Source organism: Echiichthys vipera, assembly GCF_963691815.1.
Source record: "Echiichthys vipera genome assembly, chromosome: 18".
Taxonomy (NCBI): Eukaryota; Metazoa; Chordata; class Actinopteri; order Perciformes; family Trachinidae; genus Echiichthys; species Echiichthys vipera.
The window spans coordinates 1365624-1383076 of record NC_139843.1 but is presented as its reverse complement, the minus strand read 5'-3'; the positions used below and the strand labels follow the sequence as shown (position 1 = coordinate 1383076).

Below are 17453 nucleotides of genomic sequence, written 5' to 3'. Positions count from 1 at the left end.
GACGCTAGACGCAGAGCCGTTGCACTCACACTGGTCAAACGCACTAGGCTCTACCCGAAAAACCTGTTTTGGCCAAGTGCGGAAGGAGAGTGTGAGTGCGCCCTTAGGTTCTATTTGGGACGTAACATATTCACAGGCTTACAGACCGTCGTTAGAGTGACAATCCCAGCCTGGTCCTGGTCCTGGTCCTGCTCCTGCTCCTGGTCCTGGTCCTGGTCCTGGTCCTGGTCCTGGTCAGATGTGTACATGAACTGATGAAGCCTCTTGGATGAGAGGTGAAACGTCTTCCTGACAAAGAACCAAGTCCAGTTGCTTTTGACTGAAACTGCTTTGAGGATAACGACGACCTGGACACATGAGAACATTCACAGGCTTGTGGTTTGTCTCAGTTCTTCCAAGACCTTGAACACAGGTCCTCCAGGTCAGAGTCCTGTGTTCTGGACCTGTCCTCCACCCCGACCCTCCTCCCTACGGGGAGTTTGAATCTGCTTCTACGTCACCAGATCTCCTGTTGTAATTTTACAGTAATAAATCTGTGGACAGCCTGAATGAGGTCCTCACATGTACAGTAAACACCAATCTGCGTGTGCTTTCCTCCATATTTGTTTCCTGCCCATTAGTTACCAGACTGTGAAAGGTTAGAGCAGGTGTGTGTGTGTGTGTGTGTGTGTTTTATGGATATTTAAAAGAAACCACTCGTCCACACACACACACACACACACACACACACACACAGCAGGAAGTGTACGGTAAATGTCACACCTGTCACTGACGATGTGGATGAAAAGGCTCAATTATCCCTCCTCACAAAAACACACACACTCTTTCTTTTCTCTTTCTTTTACTCTTCTTCCTCGTGGGTGTGTGTGTGTGTGTGTCTGTATGTGTGTGTGTGTGTGTGTGTGTGTGTGCGCGCGTAGTCATTAAAATGTCCTTTCCAATCGTCTTGTGATGAATGAACGGCGCTGTCAGGGAAACGCCTCCCTCTACACCACACATGTTTGTCTTTCTTCTTCTCTTGCGTTTGGTTTGTGCGTCACTGTTCAGGGAATCTGCTTCATTAGTGTTTCTGCGCTCAGACGAAGGCGCAACAGAACAAAACACACATCAAGGCGCCTCCACACTCCAGAGGACGGCAGGGTTTAAGCCACCGAGTCCGACGTGCTGCTTTCAATTAAACTGCAGCTGGATTTCCGCCTCAAATCGAAGGGATTTCCTCCGGACCCACTGTTTCCTCTGCGGGAAAGAAACATTCGGGCATCACGGGCATCAGCTCCTGGGGCATCACGGGCATCAGCTCCTGGGGCATCACGGGCCTCAGCTCCTGGTGCATCACAGGCCTCAGCTCCTGGTGCATCACGGGACTCAGGTCCTGGTGCATCACGGGCCTCAGCTCCTGGGGCATCACGGGCCTCAGCTCCTGGTGCATCACAGGCCTCAGCTCCTGGTGCATCACAGGCCTCAGATCCTGGTGCATCACGGACCTCGGCTCCAGGTGCATCACGTGCCTCAGCTCCTGGGGCATCACGGGCCTCAGCTCCTGGTGCATCACGGGCCTCAGCTCCTGGTGCATCACAGGCCTTGGCTCCTGGGGCATCACAGGCCTCAGCTCCTGGTGCATCACGGGCCTCAGCTCCTGGGGCATCACAGGTGTCCGCTCCTGGTGCATCACGGGCCTCAGCTCCTGGTGCATCACGGGCCTCAGCTCCTGGTGCATCACGGGCGTCAGCTCCTGGGGCATCACGGGCCTCAGCTCCTGGTGCATCACGGGCCTCAGCTCCTGGGGCATCACGGGCCTCAGCTCCTGGGGCATCACGGGTGTCCGCTCCTGGGGCATCACGGGCCTCAGCTCCTGGTGCATCACGGGCCTCAGCTCCTGGTGCAGATGATCCCACAGACAACAGTGGAGCCGTGCACGTCTTTGAATAGTGAGGTCTCCATCAGACCTTTCATCACGTCTGTGTTTTAATTAGAGCCTCATTCTTGTGCACTAATGAGTATTCACGTCCTGTGGGCTTCCTCCTGTGATTAATACGCACCCGTGGAAAAGGAAGCCAGTCGCTGCTGAGTGCCACTAATCGTTATTTGTGAGGGGTTCCTCTGGTTTTAGGACCGTTAAAGTGCTGCTGAGACACTGAGACACACTTCTGCTCTGGTCTGACGCAGATAAAGTTTCAGGGCCTCACAGAGATAATTTGAGCTGGAGGTTGTTTCGGTTGATGGTTAAGTTTAGTCTAAAGGTCAACACCGCTCCTACAGGTGAAAATCTTTCTCAAAAAGACCCACATGTTGTTTCCTTTCTGAGCTTTGCCTCCACGCTGTTAGCACGTCACACGCTTCACTCATCTGATTGGTTGGTTTGGCCCGTGTGTTGGTGACAGACAGATGGTTTATCCAATCAGAAACCAGGATTTCACCCCTTCACCAAAAGATCTTTAAACCAGAGTTCAGATGGATCTGCTGAGACCAGGAGAATCCATCTGGAGGAGTCAGTTATGGAGGACCTTAATGACAATACTAATAATAAACCTGGCAGTGGGTCAAAGCAGGATTTTATAAATAAAACACACCAACACCTACGTGCCCCGCAGCAACCCCAAACATTCATTCATCTTCAGCCGCTTTTCCCTGTCAGGGTCTCGGGGTGCTGGAGCCGATCCCAGCTGTCATCGGGCGTGAGGCGGGGTCCACCCTGGACAGGACGCCAGTCTATCACAGGACACATAGAGACGAACAGAGACAGACAACCATTCACACCTACGGGTGATTTAGAGTCATCAATGAACCGAACACCTGCACGTCTTTGGACTGTGGGAGGAAACCGGAGAACCCGGAGAAAACCCACGCAGACACGGGGACAACACGCAAACTCCACACAGAAGGGCCCCAGCCGGGATTCAAGCCAGGAACCCTCTCACTGTGAGGCGACAGTGCTAACCACCACACCACCGTGTCGCCAACCCTGATCCCTGGACCCCTGGATTCCATCAAATGAGGATAAATAAACATCCTGAATGATGGGCGGAGGCTGAGATTTGGCTCTGGCTCGAGGTTAGGAGCAAAGTGTTCTGGCAGAGTCCTCGTGCTGTGAGTGTGAACACAGACGTGTGAATGTGATGACTCACGGTGAGTTAATGAAGCAGGTGGAGAAGTAGAGGAAGGAGGAGAAACTGCAGATTGAAAGACGGGATAAAGTCATCTCTACATCACCTCAACCTGCTCTCCTCTGCACATGTTCAGTGTCACGAAGAGCGTTTCATTCATTCTGCTGTCTCTTTGTTTGGAGCTCCATCTTAATCCAGTGTCCTGTCTCTTGTTACATCACAGTCAAGGCTGAACTCTCCCTCCTCTCTGTGAATCAGACGCAAAGTGACGTTCCAGATCAGAAGAGGAAACAGTCGCCGAGAGCTAGGAAAGATACCTCGACGGTGCAGCTGTGAGTCAGAGTTCAAAGATACATCAGAGAGCTTTATTCAGGTTGACTTATGGTAAGTGCAGCAGAAGGGAAATGTCACTTTCTATGAACCTTGTAACCACGAAGCAGCGGAGGATTAAAGGAGCGAGTTTCTGTGGTCGCGGAGGCGGCGCGGTGACCTGCCGGCCTCCTGAACACCGGCCTGAATAAAGTCTGTTCAGTAAAATACATCAACACAATCTCTGTGTTAGAAAATATTCTATTCAACGCAGAGAAAGAGCCTCCAGACGTCATGAGACTAAAGGTGGAGGTGGAGTTTAGGCACCAGGCGCTCGTACATGTGCAAATGTGCTTTACTAAAGCCCACCTCTCCCAAACGGGCCGTGGACGGCAAGCGTGCCGCTCCTAGACGTGGTACGGTTGCACTCACACTGGTTAAAGGAACCAGACTTTAGCCGTGACACGTGCTCGGGCACGGGACGGAGGCACAGTGGGAGTGCTCCCTTATTTGATGAATTTAAGTGCAGAAAAAGACCCTGGGATGATTTTGCACCAGAATACTCTTTAATGCTGAGCGTCGCCATGTTGGATTTTGAGGTTGTGGTCTGAGTTTCACACTGGAGGAAATAGAAACCAGTGAAAAACATTAATATTTGTGCTTCTTTAAAGTATATCTCGTAGATCGTTGAGACGCCGTGTGAAGAATATATTACCTGTGGTCATTGTGCTCGAACGTGCTCCTGGTGCAGTAAAAACAATTTAAACAAAAACATAATTCACATTTTAATTTGCATATTGCAGCGTCTGCAAATATCCACACTCGCAAACGTGAGCAATCACAAGCGAACCGGCCTCTGAGTGTTTGCAGTGCACTCGTGTTTCCACGTCGTCTGGATCTAAATTAAATCTGAGGCACTTTCCGCGGCGGGCGGTCTCCCTGCCAGTCCCCGCCGCCGTCAGAGGGGCGATCGGTGAGACGGTGACGGGCAGAGATAAGTGCTGGGAGAGGAGCGCGTCCCCCCCCCCCCCCCCGCGGTGCCTTGCTCAAAGTGGCTCTGGAGAAATAGATGAGACGCTGCGGCTGGAGAGGAGCGCGGCAAATTGCTTTCGAGTCCCTTCCCCTCGTGTGGTCCCCGCGCTCGAGCTGTGGAACCGGAGGGACGGTCTTCTTTATCTATTTTGATGATGGACGCGCTGAGAGCGGGACGCGTGGACACACAGCGAGGACACGGGCCGGCGAGGGAGGAAGAGTGTGCACACGCTGCTGATGCTGGACGATAATAACGGATGATGTTGTCAGGGTGTTGATACAGCGAGGGCTATAAAGTAAACACAACTGATGATAGTGTCACGGATTTGCTTCTTTTTTACTTCGTACATCATCGTTAACATACGACGGAGCGCGGTGGAGCGCGGTGGAGCGCGGTGGAGCACAGAGAGCGCGGTGAAACGCAGAGAGCGCCCGTTGACGTTGGTTGGAGACGCTCTTAATTAAAAATGCTGAATGATGACACAATCAATGTTCTGTGACCTCTGTGAATCATTTATCAGCTGTCACATGACGTGGCCAGCGTGTGACATGTTTATACTGCACGCCGTTAAAAGAGGGAAGCTGCATCTCCACGCCACTGAACCCACCGATGATCACGTCCAGAACACAAGTGGGTGCTGCGGTGACACACACACACACACACACGGGTTCGGTTCATCAGATTCTGATCCTCTCCCCTACGACGCACGCGCAGCCTTCAGTGAAGTGGGAGGTCGTCGTCCTCGCTCCCAGGACGTCTTCATTCCACTCAACGGGGAAAATGGCGTTCACGTTCGAGCGCCCTCTGACTGTAACCAGTGACAACAGCACCTGAACCTCCAGGTGCTGGTTTCATCAGACACCTTTAAAGTGACGTCACGTCTGAGTCTGGATGTTTAAGTTTAGTCTCTAAAGGAGACGGTTAAGTTTAGTGTCTAAAGGAGACGGTTAAGTTTAGTATCTAAAGGAGACGGTTAAGTTTAGTCTCTAAAGGTGACGGTTAAGTTTAGTCTCTAAAGGAGACGGTTAAGTTTAGTCTCTAAAGGTGACGGTTAAGTTTAGTCTCTAAAGGAGACGGTTAAGTTTAGTCTCTAAAGGAGACGGTTAAGTTTAGTCTCTAAAGGTGACGGTTAAGTTTAGTCTCTAAAGGAGACGGTTAAGTTTAGTCTCTAAAGGAGACGGTTAAGTTTAGTCTCTAAAGGAGACGGTTAAGTTTAGTCTCTAAAGGTGACTGTTAAGTTTAGTCTAAAGGAGACGGTTAAGTTTAGTCTCTAAAGGTGACTGTTAAGTTTAGTCTAAAGGAGACGGTTAAGTTTAGTCTCTAAAGGTGACTGTTAAGTTTAGTCTAAAGGAGACGGTTAAGTTTAGTCTCTAAAGGTGACTGTTAAGTTTAGTCTAAAGGAGACGGTTAAGTTTAGTCTCTAAAGGTGACTGTTAAGTTTAGTCTAAAGGTGACGGTTAAGTTCAGTCTCTAAAGGAGACGGTTAAGTTCAGTCTCTAAAGGAGACGGTTAAGTTTAGACACTAAAGGAGACGGTTAATTCACATTTATTTATATGTGTATATATTTATATGTGTGGTGGTGTTTGTGTGTATGCAGAGGAAGCCAAGAGTAAACAAAGTGCACTGATGCATGAAGGCTTCACGTTCAGCTCCAAAGCTCTGAGAGAATAAAGTCTGTAACAAAGTGAAGACGCTGGAACACTTAAAGCTGCATTCTCTCTAATGTCCAGCAGGAGGAGACTCCACTTAAAGCTGCATTCTCTCTAATGTCCAGCAGGAGGAGACTCCACTTAAAGCTGCATTCTCTCTAATGTCCAGCAGGAGGAGACTCCACTTAAAGCTGCATTCTCTCTAATGTCCAGCAGGAGGAGACTCCACTTAAAGCTGCATTCTCTCTAATGTCCAGCAGGAGGAGACTCCACTTAAAGCTGCATTCTCTCTAATGTCCAGCAGGAGGAGACTCCACTTAAAGCTGCATTCTCTCTAATGTCCAGCAGGAGGAGACTCCACTTAAAGCTGCATTCTCTCTAATGTCCAGCAGGAGGAGACTCCACTTAAAGCTGCATTCTCTCTAATGTCCAGCAGGAGGAGGCTCCACTTAAAGCTGCATTCTCTCTAATGTCCAGCAGGAGGAGACTCCACTTAAAGCTGCATTCTCTCTGATGTCCAGCAGGAGGAGACTCCACTTAAAGCTGCATTCTATGGATAGTCCACTGCTCTGTTATACAGTCTGTGATTGTTCCACTACAGTGAGTGACTGTTGAGGGTCACACTGACGGATGGACTGACTGACGGATGGACAGAAAATGTAACGGAGAACAAAAACAATGAGCGGGGAAAAAGTGAAATGTGAGAGAGAGAGAGAGAGGAAGATTGGAGCGATGGAATGAAACAGCTGGAGTAAAAAAACGACAGGAGCGTAGGAGTAGAGGATGGCAGTCAGAGTCAGTCAGGACGCGGAACAAGCTAGCTGTCAGCGCTAATAGACAGAGAAGGATGGATGGAGCGGGAGAGAAGGCAAGAGATGTTCAGGGCAAACAACCTGTCACCAGCTATAACGGAGCAGAACGCAACACAGCTGCCTTGTCTGCACGTCAGGAAGAGAAACTTCTCTTGGCAGTTTGGAGAAGAGTGCGAGCGATCCGAACAATACTCTCAAATGGTCGGAGGCTGTTTGGTTCAGTGGCACGGCGAAGACGGTGCAGGGAGAGGGAGATAATGGCCTCAGTCGGCTCAGACGGCAGCGTCACAAGTCCTTTTTGTGCTCCGCAGTTTGGATGTTTGATGGGTCAGACATATACAGTCTACCCACGGGACGCTCTCCCAGCAGCAGGGATGAAAGCGACTTGTGCGCAGACTTTTGAACTCTGCTTCGAACAGTAATTGACGGGAGTGAAGGCGCGCATCAGCTCACTTCCAGTAATCAAGTCGGCGTGTCTGTGACGGAAAAATGTGCTGACAGTTGTCATCTGCAGGAGACGCTTGTGGAACCCGTAGACGATGAAAAGCTGCCACATAATCTCTTTTTCTTTTCAACACACATGATCTTTACAACGGCTGTTGGTTTAATTATATTTATTATGTGGTATTTATGGATATACACGCGTAGACAAGCGTAGACAAGCGTAGACAGGAAGTCATTGTAATCAAACTGTCCTTTAACGTACGTTTCCTCTCTGAATATAAAGGAAATTGTACCTTTTCATTCATCTGTGTGTCTCTCTGGCGCCTTTTGATTGGTGGCGAGCATGCTTTAGCAGTGGCGTGCACAGACTTTTTGAAGGGCAGGGACGAAAAGGATAAACAGGGCACCTAAAGTGCATCCTCGCCACGGAAGAGGGCGCTTCAGGACACGTTTTGGCTTCCTAAAGGGGGCGCGTTAGCACACGTTTGGCTTCCTAAAGAGGCGCTTTAGCACACATTTGGCTTCCTAAAGGGGGCGCTTTAGCACACGTTTTGGCTTCCTAAAGGGGGCGCGTTTGCACATGTTTTGGCTTCCTAAAGGGGGCGCTTTAGCACACGTTTGGCTTCCTAAAGGGGGCGCTTTAGCACATGTTTTGGCATCCTAAAGGGGGCGCTTTAGCACACGTTTGGCTTCCTAAAGGGGGCGCTTTAGCACATGTTTTGGCATCCTAAAGGGGGCGCTTTAGCACACGTTTTGGCTTCCTAAAGGGGGCGCTTTAGCACATGTTTTGGCATCCTAAAGGGGGCGCTTTAGCACACGTTTGGCTTCCTAAAGGGGGCGCTTTAGCACACGTTTGGCTTCCTAAAGGGGGCGCTTTAGCACATGTGTTGGCTTCCTAAAGGGGGCGCTTTAGCACACTTTTTGGCTTCCTAAAGGGGGCGCTTTAGCACACGCTTTAACACATGTTTTGGCTTCCTAAAGGGGGCGCTTTAGCACATGTTTTGGCTTCCTAAAGGGGGCGCTTTAGCACATGTTTTGGCTTCCTAAAGGGGGCGCTTTAGCACATGTTTTGGCTTCCTAAAGGGGGCGCTTTAGCACACGTTTGGCTTCCTAAAGGGGGCACTTTAGCACACGTGTTGGCTTCCTAAAGGGGGCGCTTTAACACATGGTTTGGCTTCCTAAAGGGGGCGCTTTAGCACACGTTTGGCTTCCTAAAGGGGGCGCTTTAGCACACGTTTGGCTTCCTAAAGGGGGCGCTTTAGCACACGTTTGGCTTCCTAAAGGGGGCGCTTTAACACATGTTTTGGCTTCCTAAAGGGGCGCTTTAACACATGTTTTGGCTTCCTAAAGGGGGCGCTTTAACACATGTTTTGGCTTCCTAAAGGGGGCGCTTTAGCACACGTTTGGCTTCCTAAAGGGGGCGCTTTAACACATGTTTTGGCTTCCTAAAGGGGGCGCTTTAGCACACGTTTGGCTTCCTAAAGGGGGCGCTTTAACACATGTTTTGGCTTCCTAAAGGGGGCGCTTTAGCACACGTTTGGCTTCCTAAAGGGGGCGCTTTAGCACACGTTTTGGCTTCTAAGGGGGCGCTTTAGCACACGTTTGGCTTCCTAAAGGGGGCGCTTTAGCACACGTTTTGGCTTCCTAAAGGGGGCACTTTAGCACACGTTTTGACTTCCTAAAGGGGGCGCTTTAGCACACGTTTTGGCTTTTAAGGGGGCGCTTTAGCATGTGCTTTTCAACAATTGCACCACAAGGGTCGGGAGTGGGGTTGGGGGGTGACTCCTGGCCCCTGTGCACGCCACTATGCCTTGGATATCCCATGACCAACACAGGAAAATAAACTTTTTAACCCTGATTTATAAAGGAAAAGTCCTTCTGAAGACTGTTAACAGAAGAAGAACATTCATTCATTCATTCATTCATTCATCTTCACCCTCTTGTCCCTGTCGGGGTCGTGGGGGGCTGGAGCCGATCCCAGCTGACATCGGGTGTGAGGCGGGGTCCACCCTGGACAGGACGCCAGTCTATCACAGGACACATAGAGACGCACAGAGACAGACAACCATTCACACCTAGACACAAAACACAATGTGAATCCTCCCCCTGAAGATCCATCGTGTCTGAGAAGAGCTGGCAGCGATCTGGGTTTAGATCTTAACATGCGTACGGCAGCCCGAGTGAGTAAGATTTATCGTCGACCGGAGGTCGAAGTGTCCCCGTCCTCGAGCGGTTGCGTCCCACCTGCTTCAGGAGCACCGCATTAACTTCACACCCTTTATATTAAAAGAGTGGTTACTTTTTTAAACCCAGTTCCTTTCTGGTTTTAAAATATTCTCTCACTGATGTTTCGTTGACGTTTCAGATCGTGGACATTTCTCTGCGGACATTCGCAGTGATGCATTTTGACTCTTTGCCCTCTTTTCCTCCAGATATCCGCGGCCTGCAGGGTTTCCTGGACCAGACGTCGCGTCAGGGCGTGGACGTGGCCTTGCAGCGAGTGGACAGGAACATCAGTCAAGTCTTCACCAACCTCTTCACCACCATGAGGACCGAGGAGCTGAACCGCTACAGAGACACGCTACGCAGAGCCATCCTGCTGCTGAGCCCCCACGGAGCTCACACGTTCATCAAACAGGTCGGTCGCCATTCAGATCATTGGCTAAAGCTGGCGTTTACGGTGAAGGAGTGTGTCTGCATGTGTGTATGGTGAGCAGAGGAGTGTGTGTGCGGACTGCACGACACGTCTGCACACATGAGGAACAGAGGGCATGTATGTGCTGGACACAGTTGTGTGGTTCTAAGGTGGTTTTAGTGAGTTTTATCTTGTGTCTGTTGTGTGTTTTAAAGAGTTAACAGGTGAATTGCTGATGTCTTCGTTCCGTGAAAGAGAGAAACTTGACTTAAGGGTGCACGGTTGTATTTTTCTGCTTGATAAGGCAGATAAGTATAAGACTATTGCTTTGTCTGTGACCTTCCTCAGCTTTTAAGATTATATCAAGCTTAAAGTTCTGCATTATTAAGGGCGTGGCTGCTTTGAGTGACAGGTGGCTGCTGTCACAGGAGGCTAACGTTAGCTGCTCTCACAGGAGGCTAACGTTAGCTGCTGTCACAGGAGGCTAACGTTAGCTGCTGTCACAGGAGGCTAACGTTAGCTGCTCTCACAGGAGGCTAACGTTAGCTGCTGTCACAGGAGGCTAACGTTAGCTGCTGTCACAGGAGGCTAACGTTAGCTGCTGTCACAGGAGGCTAGCGTTAGCTGCTAGCCGTCTGTCAGATATGGGCTCATTTTACGAGTGGTTGTGTGTTTAATTGGACTAAAGTGTAATTTAAGAAGTATGTGCTGCAGTTTCTTACAGTGAGTGAAGTTAAAGTATCATATTATGTGTTTTTTAGCATTGTTATGTCTCAACAGTCAAGAAAATAATCTGTCTACGTCAACGTGACACAAACATGCAGGAGCCGACTTCTGTAAAGGGAAACAAATGAGTGTATGAAGAGATCAAGCGTGTGTGTGTGTGTGTGTGCCCAGGTGTGAGTGGCCACCTGGAGTGACAGATGGAGCTGTCTGGTACACACACACACACACACACACACACACACACACACACACAGCAGAATTTTGTCCGGGGGAAATGCTGAGTTTTGCTCAATATTTATGACCCGTTTCATATTTCACCATGGCTCCTGGACCTGTGTGTGTGTGTGTGTGTGTGTGTGTGTGTGTGTTCCCACTCATCCTGGAAAACCTGTAAACCAATTTTCCCGTCAAAGGGAAATTAAATATATGACACGTGTATATGAGCAGTGATGCTGTCATGTTTGTTTCATATAAGGTGAATATTTTATGTTCACATACATAAATCCTCTGGACATATGAAGATATAGGTTTACAACACATCGATATGAGCATGGTAGCAGCCAATAGCGTTGGGCGTTGCTGGTTGCCAGGGTTGTCTGTTGTTGGGTGCAGCTACTGTAGGCTGGCACTGGGTGAAATGGAGTTAGCCAATCGTGCAGCTGCTTGGGAGCCTCAGTGAAGGGGGCGTTCTTTGTCCCAGCAGCTGAGTGAGCGGAGACGGGCAACAACCAGAGTCACTATAGGCCGAGCATTCACTCCATGGACTGAGAGAAAGGAGAGGAACGCCATTCAAACGCACGCCCACATGGCTACGCTGCTCCTGGATGCTAACATCACTTTCATCTGCACTTAGCTGGAACGGCTAACGCTAACGGCTAACGCTAACTGTCAGTCAAACTCCTCTAATCCTTGTTTTGATGCTGTGATTTTCTGGAGGGGACGGGTTCAAACAGGCTCAAACAGACTGTGCATTTGCGTGGCTTCGATAATGTCTCCTCGATATCGCTTTATTAAAAACATTATTTGATTCATCAACAGTTCTTTATATCGTAACGTTAGCATGAAGCCCTGCGGCTCCCAGGAAAATATATATCTGCAACAAAAACACGGAGAAGTTTGAAATGTCAGCCACCACTGAAGGAACGGAGAGGTGCTCACACCTGTGACCCTCCGCGCATCGACCACAGCAGCAGACAAGGAGCTTTCACCTGTACTGGGACTGTGTGTGTGTGTGTGTGTGTGTGTGCGTGAGCGTGACACACAGCCTCGGCTGTACCAGACAAGGCCTGACCTCACACACACACACACACACACTGCCCGCCTCATCCATATTGACATCCTGGGTTCCTTCTTACAAGTCTCTATCTGTCAGGAGTGTGTGTGTGTGTGTGTGTGTGTGTGTGTGTGTGTGTGTGTGTGTGGATGTGTGTGTGTGTGTGTGTAGCAGGACTCTAGTTTCTGCCAGTCAAGTTGCGTTGCCATGGCAGCAGCTTTTTGTATTAATGTGCCTGTAGCTCTCTTCATCTCCCAGAACACACACGGATACACACACACACACGCACACACACACACACACACACACACGCACGCACACACACACACACACACACACACACAGTAGTTTATATGTTAATCACACATGTTCACATGTTCAGAACATGCGTAATAGAAAAAAACACATTAAACATACATACGAAGAATAAATGAACTGCAGTTTTTATGCAGAGTTTCTTGAACGCGTCTTGTTTCAAACTGTAAAGAAAACATTTAATCGTCTTCACTTCGTCCATTTGTGTCTGTAGATTTCTCCTAAACTCAACAAACGTCTCATTTGCATATTTAAACTTTATAGAAAACATTTGTTGAGACGTGAGAACTGAAGGCTGGAGGCTTCATGGTGTCATCTGCTGGTTCATATTTCATTTTAAACATCATCTATTTACCTTTAGTGTTTCCACTTGAGTCAAAACAAGGACGAGTAGCAGAGGAACGACCGTCACACACCGCTGTAATAACATATACAGACATGCATATTTAATCAGACATCACTGTGAACATGCAGCGTTTGATTCCCCAGTCGTCCGTTTGCTGTCGACTGCACTGACGTTTAGTCGTTTTCGCAGTAAACACAGCGTGCACGCAGAGCGGGTCGATGGTTCATAGCCTGTCACTCAGCCGTGCATTTATATTTAAAGTTCAGACGGCAGAGACGGGGACTCGAGTTGGAGACCAGGACTCCGGTCGCACTTAAGGGCGCACTCACACTGTCCTTCTGTACCGGGCCAAAACCGTTTTTTCAGCTAAAGCCTAGTACGTTTAAACAGTGTGAGTGCAACCGTACCACGTCTAGGAGCGGCACGCTTGCCGTCCACGGCCCGTTTGGGAGAGGTGGGCTTTAGTAAAGCACGTTTGCACGTGTACGAGCAGGAGCGTGTGCACGTGTACGAGCACAAGGCCTACGGCGGTTCTGAGGTCATTTCCTGTGCGCCTGTTGGGACGTAGAAAAAAGAAGGAGGGACCATGCGCGGACATTTCAAACAATGGCGGTGAAAGGTTCACGTTGGTGTGATGCGGAGGTGGAGTGTTTACTGCAGATTTGGTCGATGAAAAGATTCAAAAACAGTCGACAAGACGCACAAAAACTCCGAGGTCTACGGAAAGATCTGGAAACAAAGCCACGCATCGCCATGACGTCATCAATGCGTGTGACGTGTTACGGCGTGATGACGTATAGGCAGCAAGAAGCATTCTCCGAGGCCCAGGTAGTGTGAGTACAAACGGGCCTGGAGGGGGGGACAAGGACCCTAAAGCACGGGGCACGGAGGCACAGTGGGAGTCGCACACAAATGTGACTTAGACTCGAGGTTTGAGACTTGTGCAAAATCTTTTTATTCCTGTAGTGTTTGAACAACACCTGAACTGTTTTTCTCTTTAGTCTCCATATACACATTGCTTTTCACTTATTTATTCATAAAGACATTTTACGGCGGTTGGATCCTCGGCTCCTCAGCCCCACCTGTACTTTTATCATTTGCACGTACGGCAATCAAAGCAGGACGTCCTGTTGTTGTTTGTCTACACGGTTTATTCAAATTACATCCTGACGGCCACTTTAAAATGCTAAAAATGTTTTAGTTTACCCGTTCTGAGTGTGTGTGTGTGTGTGTGTGTGTGTGTGTGTGTGTGTGTGTGTCTGTGTGTGTGTGTGTGTGTGTGTGTGTGTGTGTGTGTGTGTGTGTGTGTTGACGCTGAGACATTCATTAGCACCAGGACACGACAGCGTAGGAGGGTGAGACTGAGCTGATGGAAGCTGCACCTCCGATAAAAGTCACAGGAACGTGTTGAAAGCTTCGCTGCTTTCTTCCGCACACACACACACACACACACAGCGACTGAGAAGAAAACACTGTGGTTATGAATCTTCCTGACTCTCCTGTTTTTTCCTTCTGTAAATTGCTCGAGCTGAGACTTTGGTCTGATTTCAGCTTCGTCACCTTCGTTTTACTCCTCATCATCTTTCCCCTCTGCGGAGCGTGAGCCGACCTGAAAACAGTGTGTGTGTTCATTCTTTATTAAATCATATTATCATAATCAGTGTGTGTTTAAATCAGTCTTCTCTTTACCTCCCAGACTTCAGAGGATGGAGGAGGTTTGGTTGCACACAGGATTTGTACCTGACTGAGGCCTCGTCCACACGAACACGGGTATTTTTGAAACCCGACTTTTACGGCCCCCGGTTTAAAAACAAATCCCGTCCACATGAAATGAGCTGCTCACGTCTAACGATGTCGACAAGAAGCTGCGGTTTCCCTCGGTTTTCTGGATCGGACTTTAACACAAAGTTCACTCTGGACTCTGCTCCCAAATAACTCCAGTTTCAGGAGCAACAGCTCCGGTTACGTGTGGACGAAAGGACGAATCACGCAGAGAAACACCAGTTTCAAACACGCCCGCGGCCCTTAAGTGATTGGTCGTGTCCCCGTGTTACGAGAGGGGGGTTATGAAATCATATAGTGCTTTGCTCAGTGCTCCAGGCGCTTTACAGAGTCCAGGTTCATTCACACAGACGTACATGGTGGTGGTAAACTACGTTGTAGTCATAGCTGCCCTGGGGCCGACTGACGGACGTGTGGCCGCTAATCAGCCCCTTCGACCACCTCCTCACACATACAGCAGTCACAAACATTCACACGAGGCAAGGTGGGTGAAGTGTCTTGCCCAAGGACACAACAACCATGACACAAGTAGGGCAGGGCGGGGATTAAACCGCAGACCCTTCGGACATTTGCCGACTCGCTCTACCAACTGAGCCACAGTCGCCCCTGTGTCCCCTGTGTTTGCCCCTGGCGTCCACTGGACTCCGGCGTTACCGAGCCCCTGAAACAGAGACGTTTATAAATGCAGCTGAGCTCGTTTTAGTTTGAAAACTCCGGGTTTGTGTTTTACTGCTACGCTCGACCCTGATGGGCTCCCCACGCCGAGACTAGCATGGTTCAACAGTTCTGCAGTCTGGGGCTTTTATTGTGAAAGGTCGAACAGAGTAAAATCTGCTGTCTCTCATTTGTGCTGCATAATCTACAAAAAATCAACCTGGATATGAAGAAGAAATGCTGTCTCTTTGTAATGTTCACAACGACACGGTGACACCGTGACCTTCGCTCTGGCGCCGCCCTCAGGACGACGTTCGCACCAGCAGGACGGGAAAGTTATCCGTCATTCACTCAACAATGTGTTTTATTCTCATTTCTCCGTCTCTGTCGGTGTCTCTGCGTGAAGCTGTCAGCTCACTGTGATTCATTACACACTCACACACACACACACACACACACACACACACACACACACACACACACACACACACACACACACACACACACACACACACACACACACACACACACACACTGCCATGTTTCTGTGTGTTTGTGTGCAACAGTTTTCCTCACTCACTGATTTCCGTCTCCTCCTCCTGTATTTGTTAGAGAGAATGCAGCTTTAAGTGGAGTCTCCTCCTGCTGGACATTAGAGAGAATGCAGCTTTAAGTGGAGTCTCCTCCTGCTGGACATTAGAGAGAATGCAGCTTTAAGTGGAGTCTCCTCCTGCTGGACATTAGAGAGAATGCAGCTTTAAGTGGAGTCTCCTCCTGCTGGACATTAGAGAGAATGCAGCTTTAAGTGGAGTCTCCTCCTGCTGGACATTAGAGAGAATGCAGCTTTAAGTGGAGTCTCCTCCTGCTGGACATTAGAGAGAATGCAGCTTTAAGTGGAGTCTCCTCCTGCTGGACATTAGAGAGAATGCAGCTTTAAGTGGAGTCTCCTCCTGCTGGACATTAGAGAGAATGCAGCTTTAAGTGGAGTCTCCTCCTGCTGGACATTAGAGAGAATGCAGCTTTAAGTGGAGTCTCCTCCTGCTGGACATTAGAGAGAATGCAGCTTTAAGTGGAGTCTCCTCCTGCTGGACATTAGAGAGAATGCAGCTTTAAGTGGAGTCTCCTCCTGCTGGACATTAGAGAGAATGCAGCTTTAAGTGGAGTCTCCCCCTGCTGGACATTAGAGAGAATGCAGCTTTAAGTGGAGTCTCCTCCTGCTGGACATTAGAGAGAATGCAGCTTTAAGTGGAGTCTCCTCCTGCTGGACATTAGAGAGAATGCAGCTTTAAGTGGAGTCTCCTCCTGCTGGACATTAGAGAGAATGCAGCTTTAAGTGGAGTCTCCTCCTGCTGGACATTAGAGAGAATGCAGCTTTAAGTGGAGTCTCCTCCTGCTGGACATTAGAGAGAATGCAGCTTTAAGTGGAGTCTCCTCCTGCTGGACATTAGAGAGAATGCAGCTTTAAGTGGAGTCTCCTCCTGCTGGACATTAGAGAGAATGCAGCTTTAAGTGGAGTCTCCTCCTGCTGGACATTAGAGAGAATGCAGCTTTAAGTGGAGTCTCCTCCTGCTGGACATTAGAGAGAATGCAGCTTTAAGTGGAGTCTCCTCCTGCTGGACATTAGAGAGAATGCAGCTTTAAGTGGAGTCTCCTCCTGCTGGACATTAGAGAGAATGCAGCTTTAAGTGGAGTCTCCTCCTGCTGGACATTAGAGAGAATGCAGCTTTAAGTGGAGTCTCCTCCTGCTGGCCATTAGAGAGAATGCAGCTTTAAGTGGAGTCTCCTCCTGCTGGACATTAGAGAGAATGCAGCTTTAAGTGGAGTCTCCTCCTGCTGGACATTAGAGAGAATGCAGCTTTAAGTGGAGTCTCCTCCTGCTGGACATTAGAGAGAATGCAGCTTTAAGTGGAGTCTCCTCCTGCTGGACATTAGAGAGAATGCAGCTTTAAGTGGAGTCTCCTCCTGCTGGACATTAGAGAGAATGCAGCTTTAAGTGGAGTCTCCTCCTGCTGGACATTAGAGAGAATGCAGCTTTAAGTGGAGTCTCCTCCTGCTGGCCATTAGAGAGAATGCAGCTTTAAGTGGAGTCTCCTCCTGCTGGACATTAGAGAGAATGCAGCTTTAAGTGGAGTCTCCTCCTGCTGGACATTAGAGAAAACTTCACCACTGTAGACACGTCCATCTTTATTCACTGGGATTTTCTTACGTTTCTCTCTCCTCCTCCTCTCCTCCCCTCCACATGACGGCTCCCTCTCCTCCCCTCCTCACCTTCCTTCCTTCCTTCACCTCTTTCATCCCCTCCTCCTCCTCCTCCTCCCTCCCCTCCACACCTTCCTTCCTTCCTGCACCTTTCTTCATCCCCTCCTCCTC

The 17453-nt window shown here is 49.2% G+C and overlaps 1 protein-coding gene across 1 annotated transcript in view; it reads left to right on the top strand.

Annotated features, from left to right (window-relative positions):
* The window catches only part of LOC310961353 (glutamate receptor ionotropic, delta-1-like), a gene marked incomplete at both ends in the record, with an annotated part of 570081 nt that overhangs the window by 390510 nt on the left and 162118 nt on the right, over nt 1–17453 (top strand). Inside the window, one exon of the mRNA XM_083933383.1 lies at nt 9785–9990. Within this exon, the coding sequence (XP_083789509.1) occupies nt 9785–9990 (206 nt within the window). The remainder of the gene's footprint in view (nt 1–9784; nt 9991–17453) is intronic.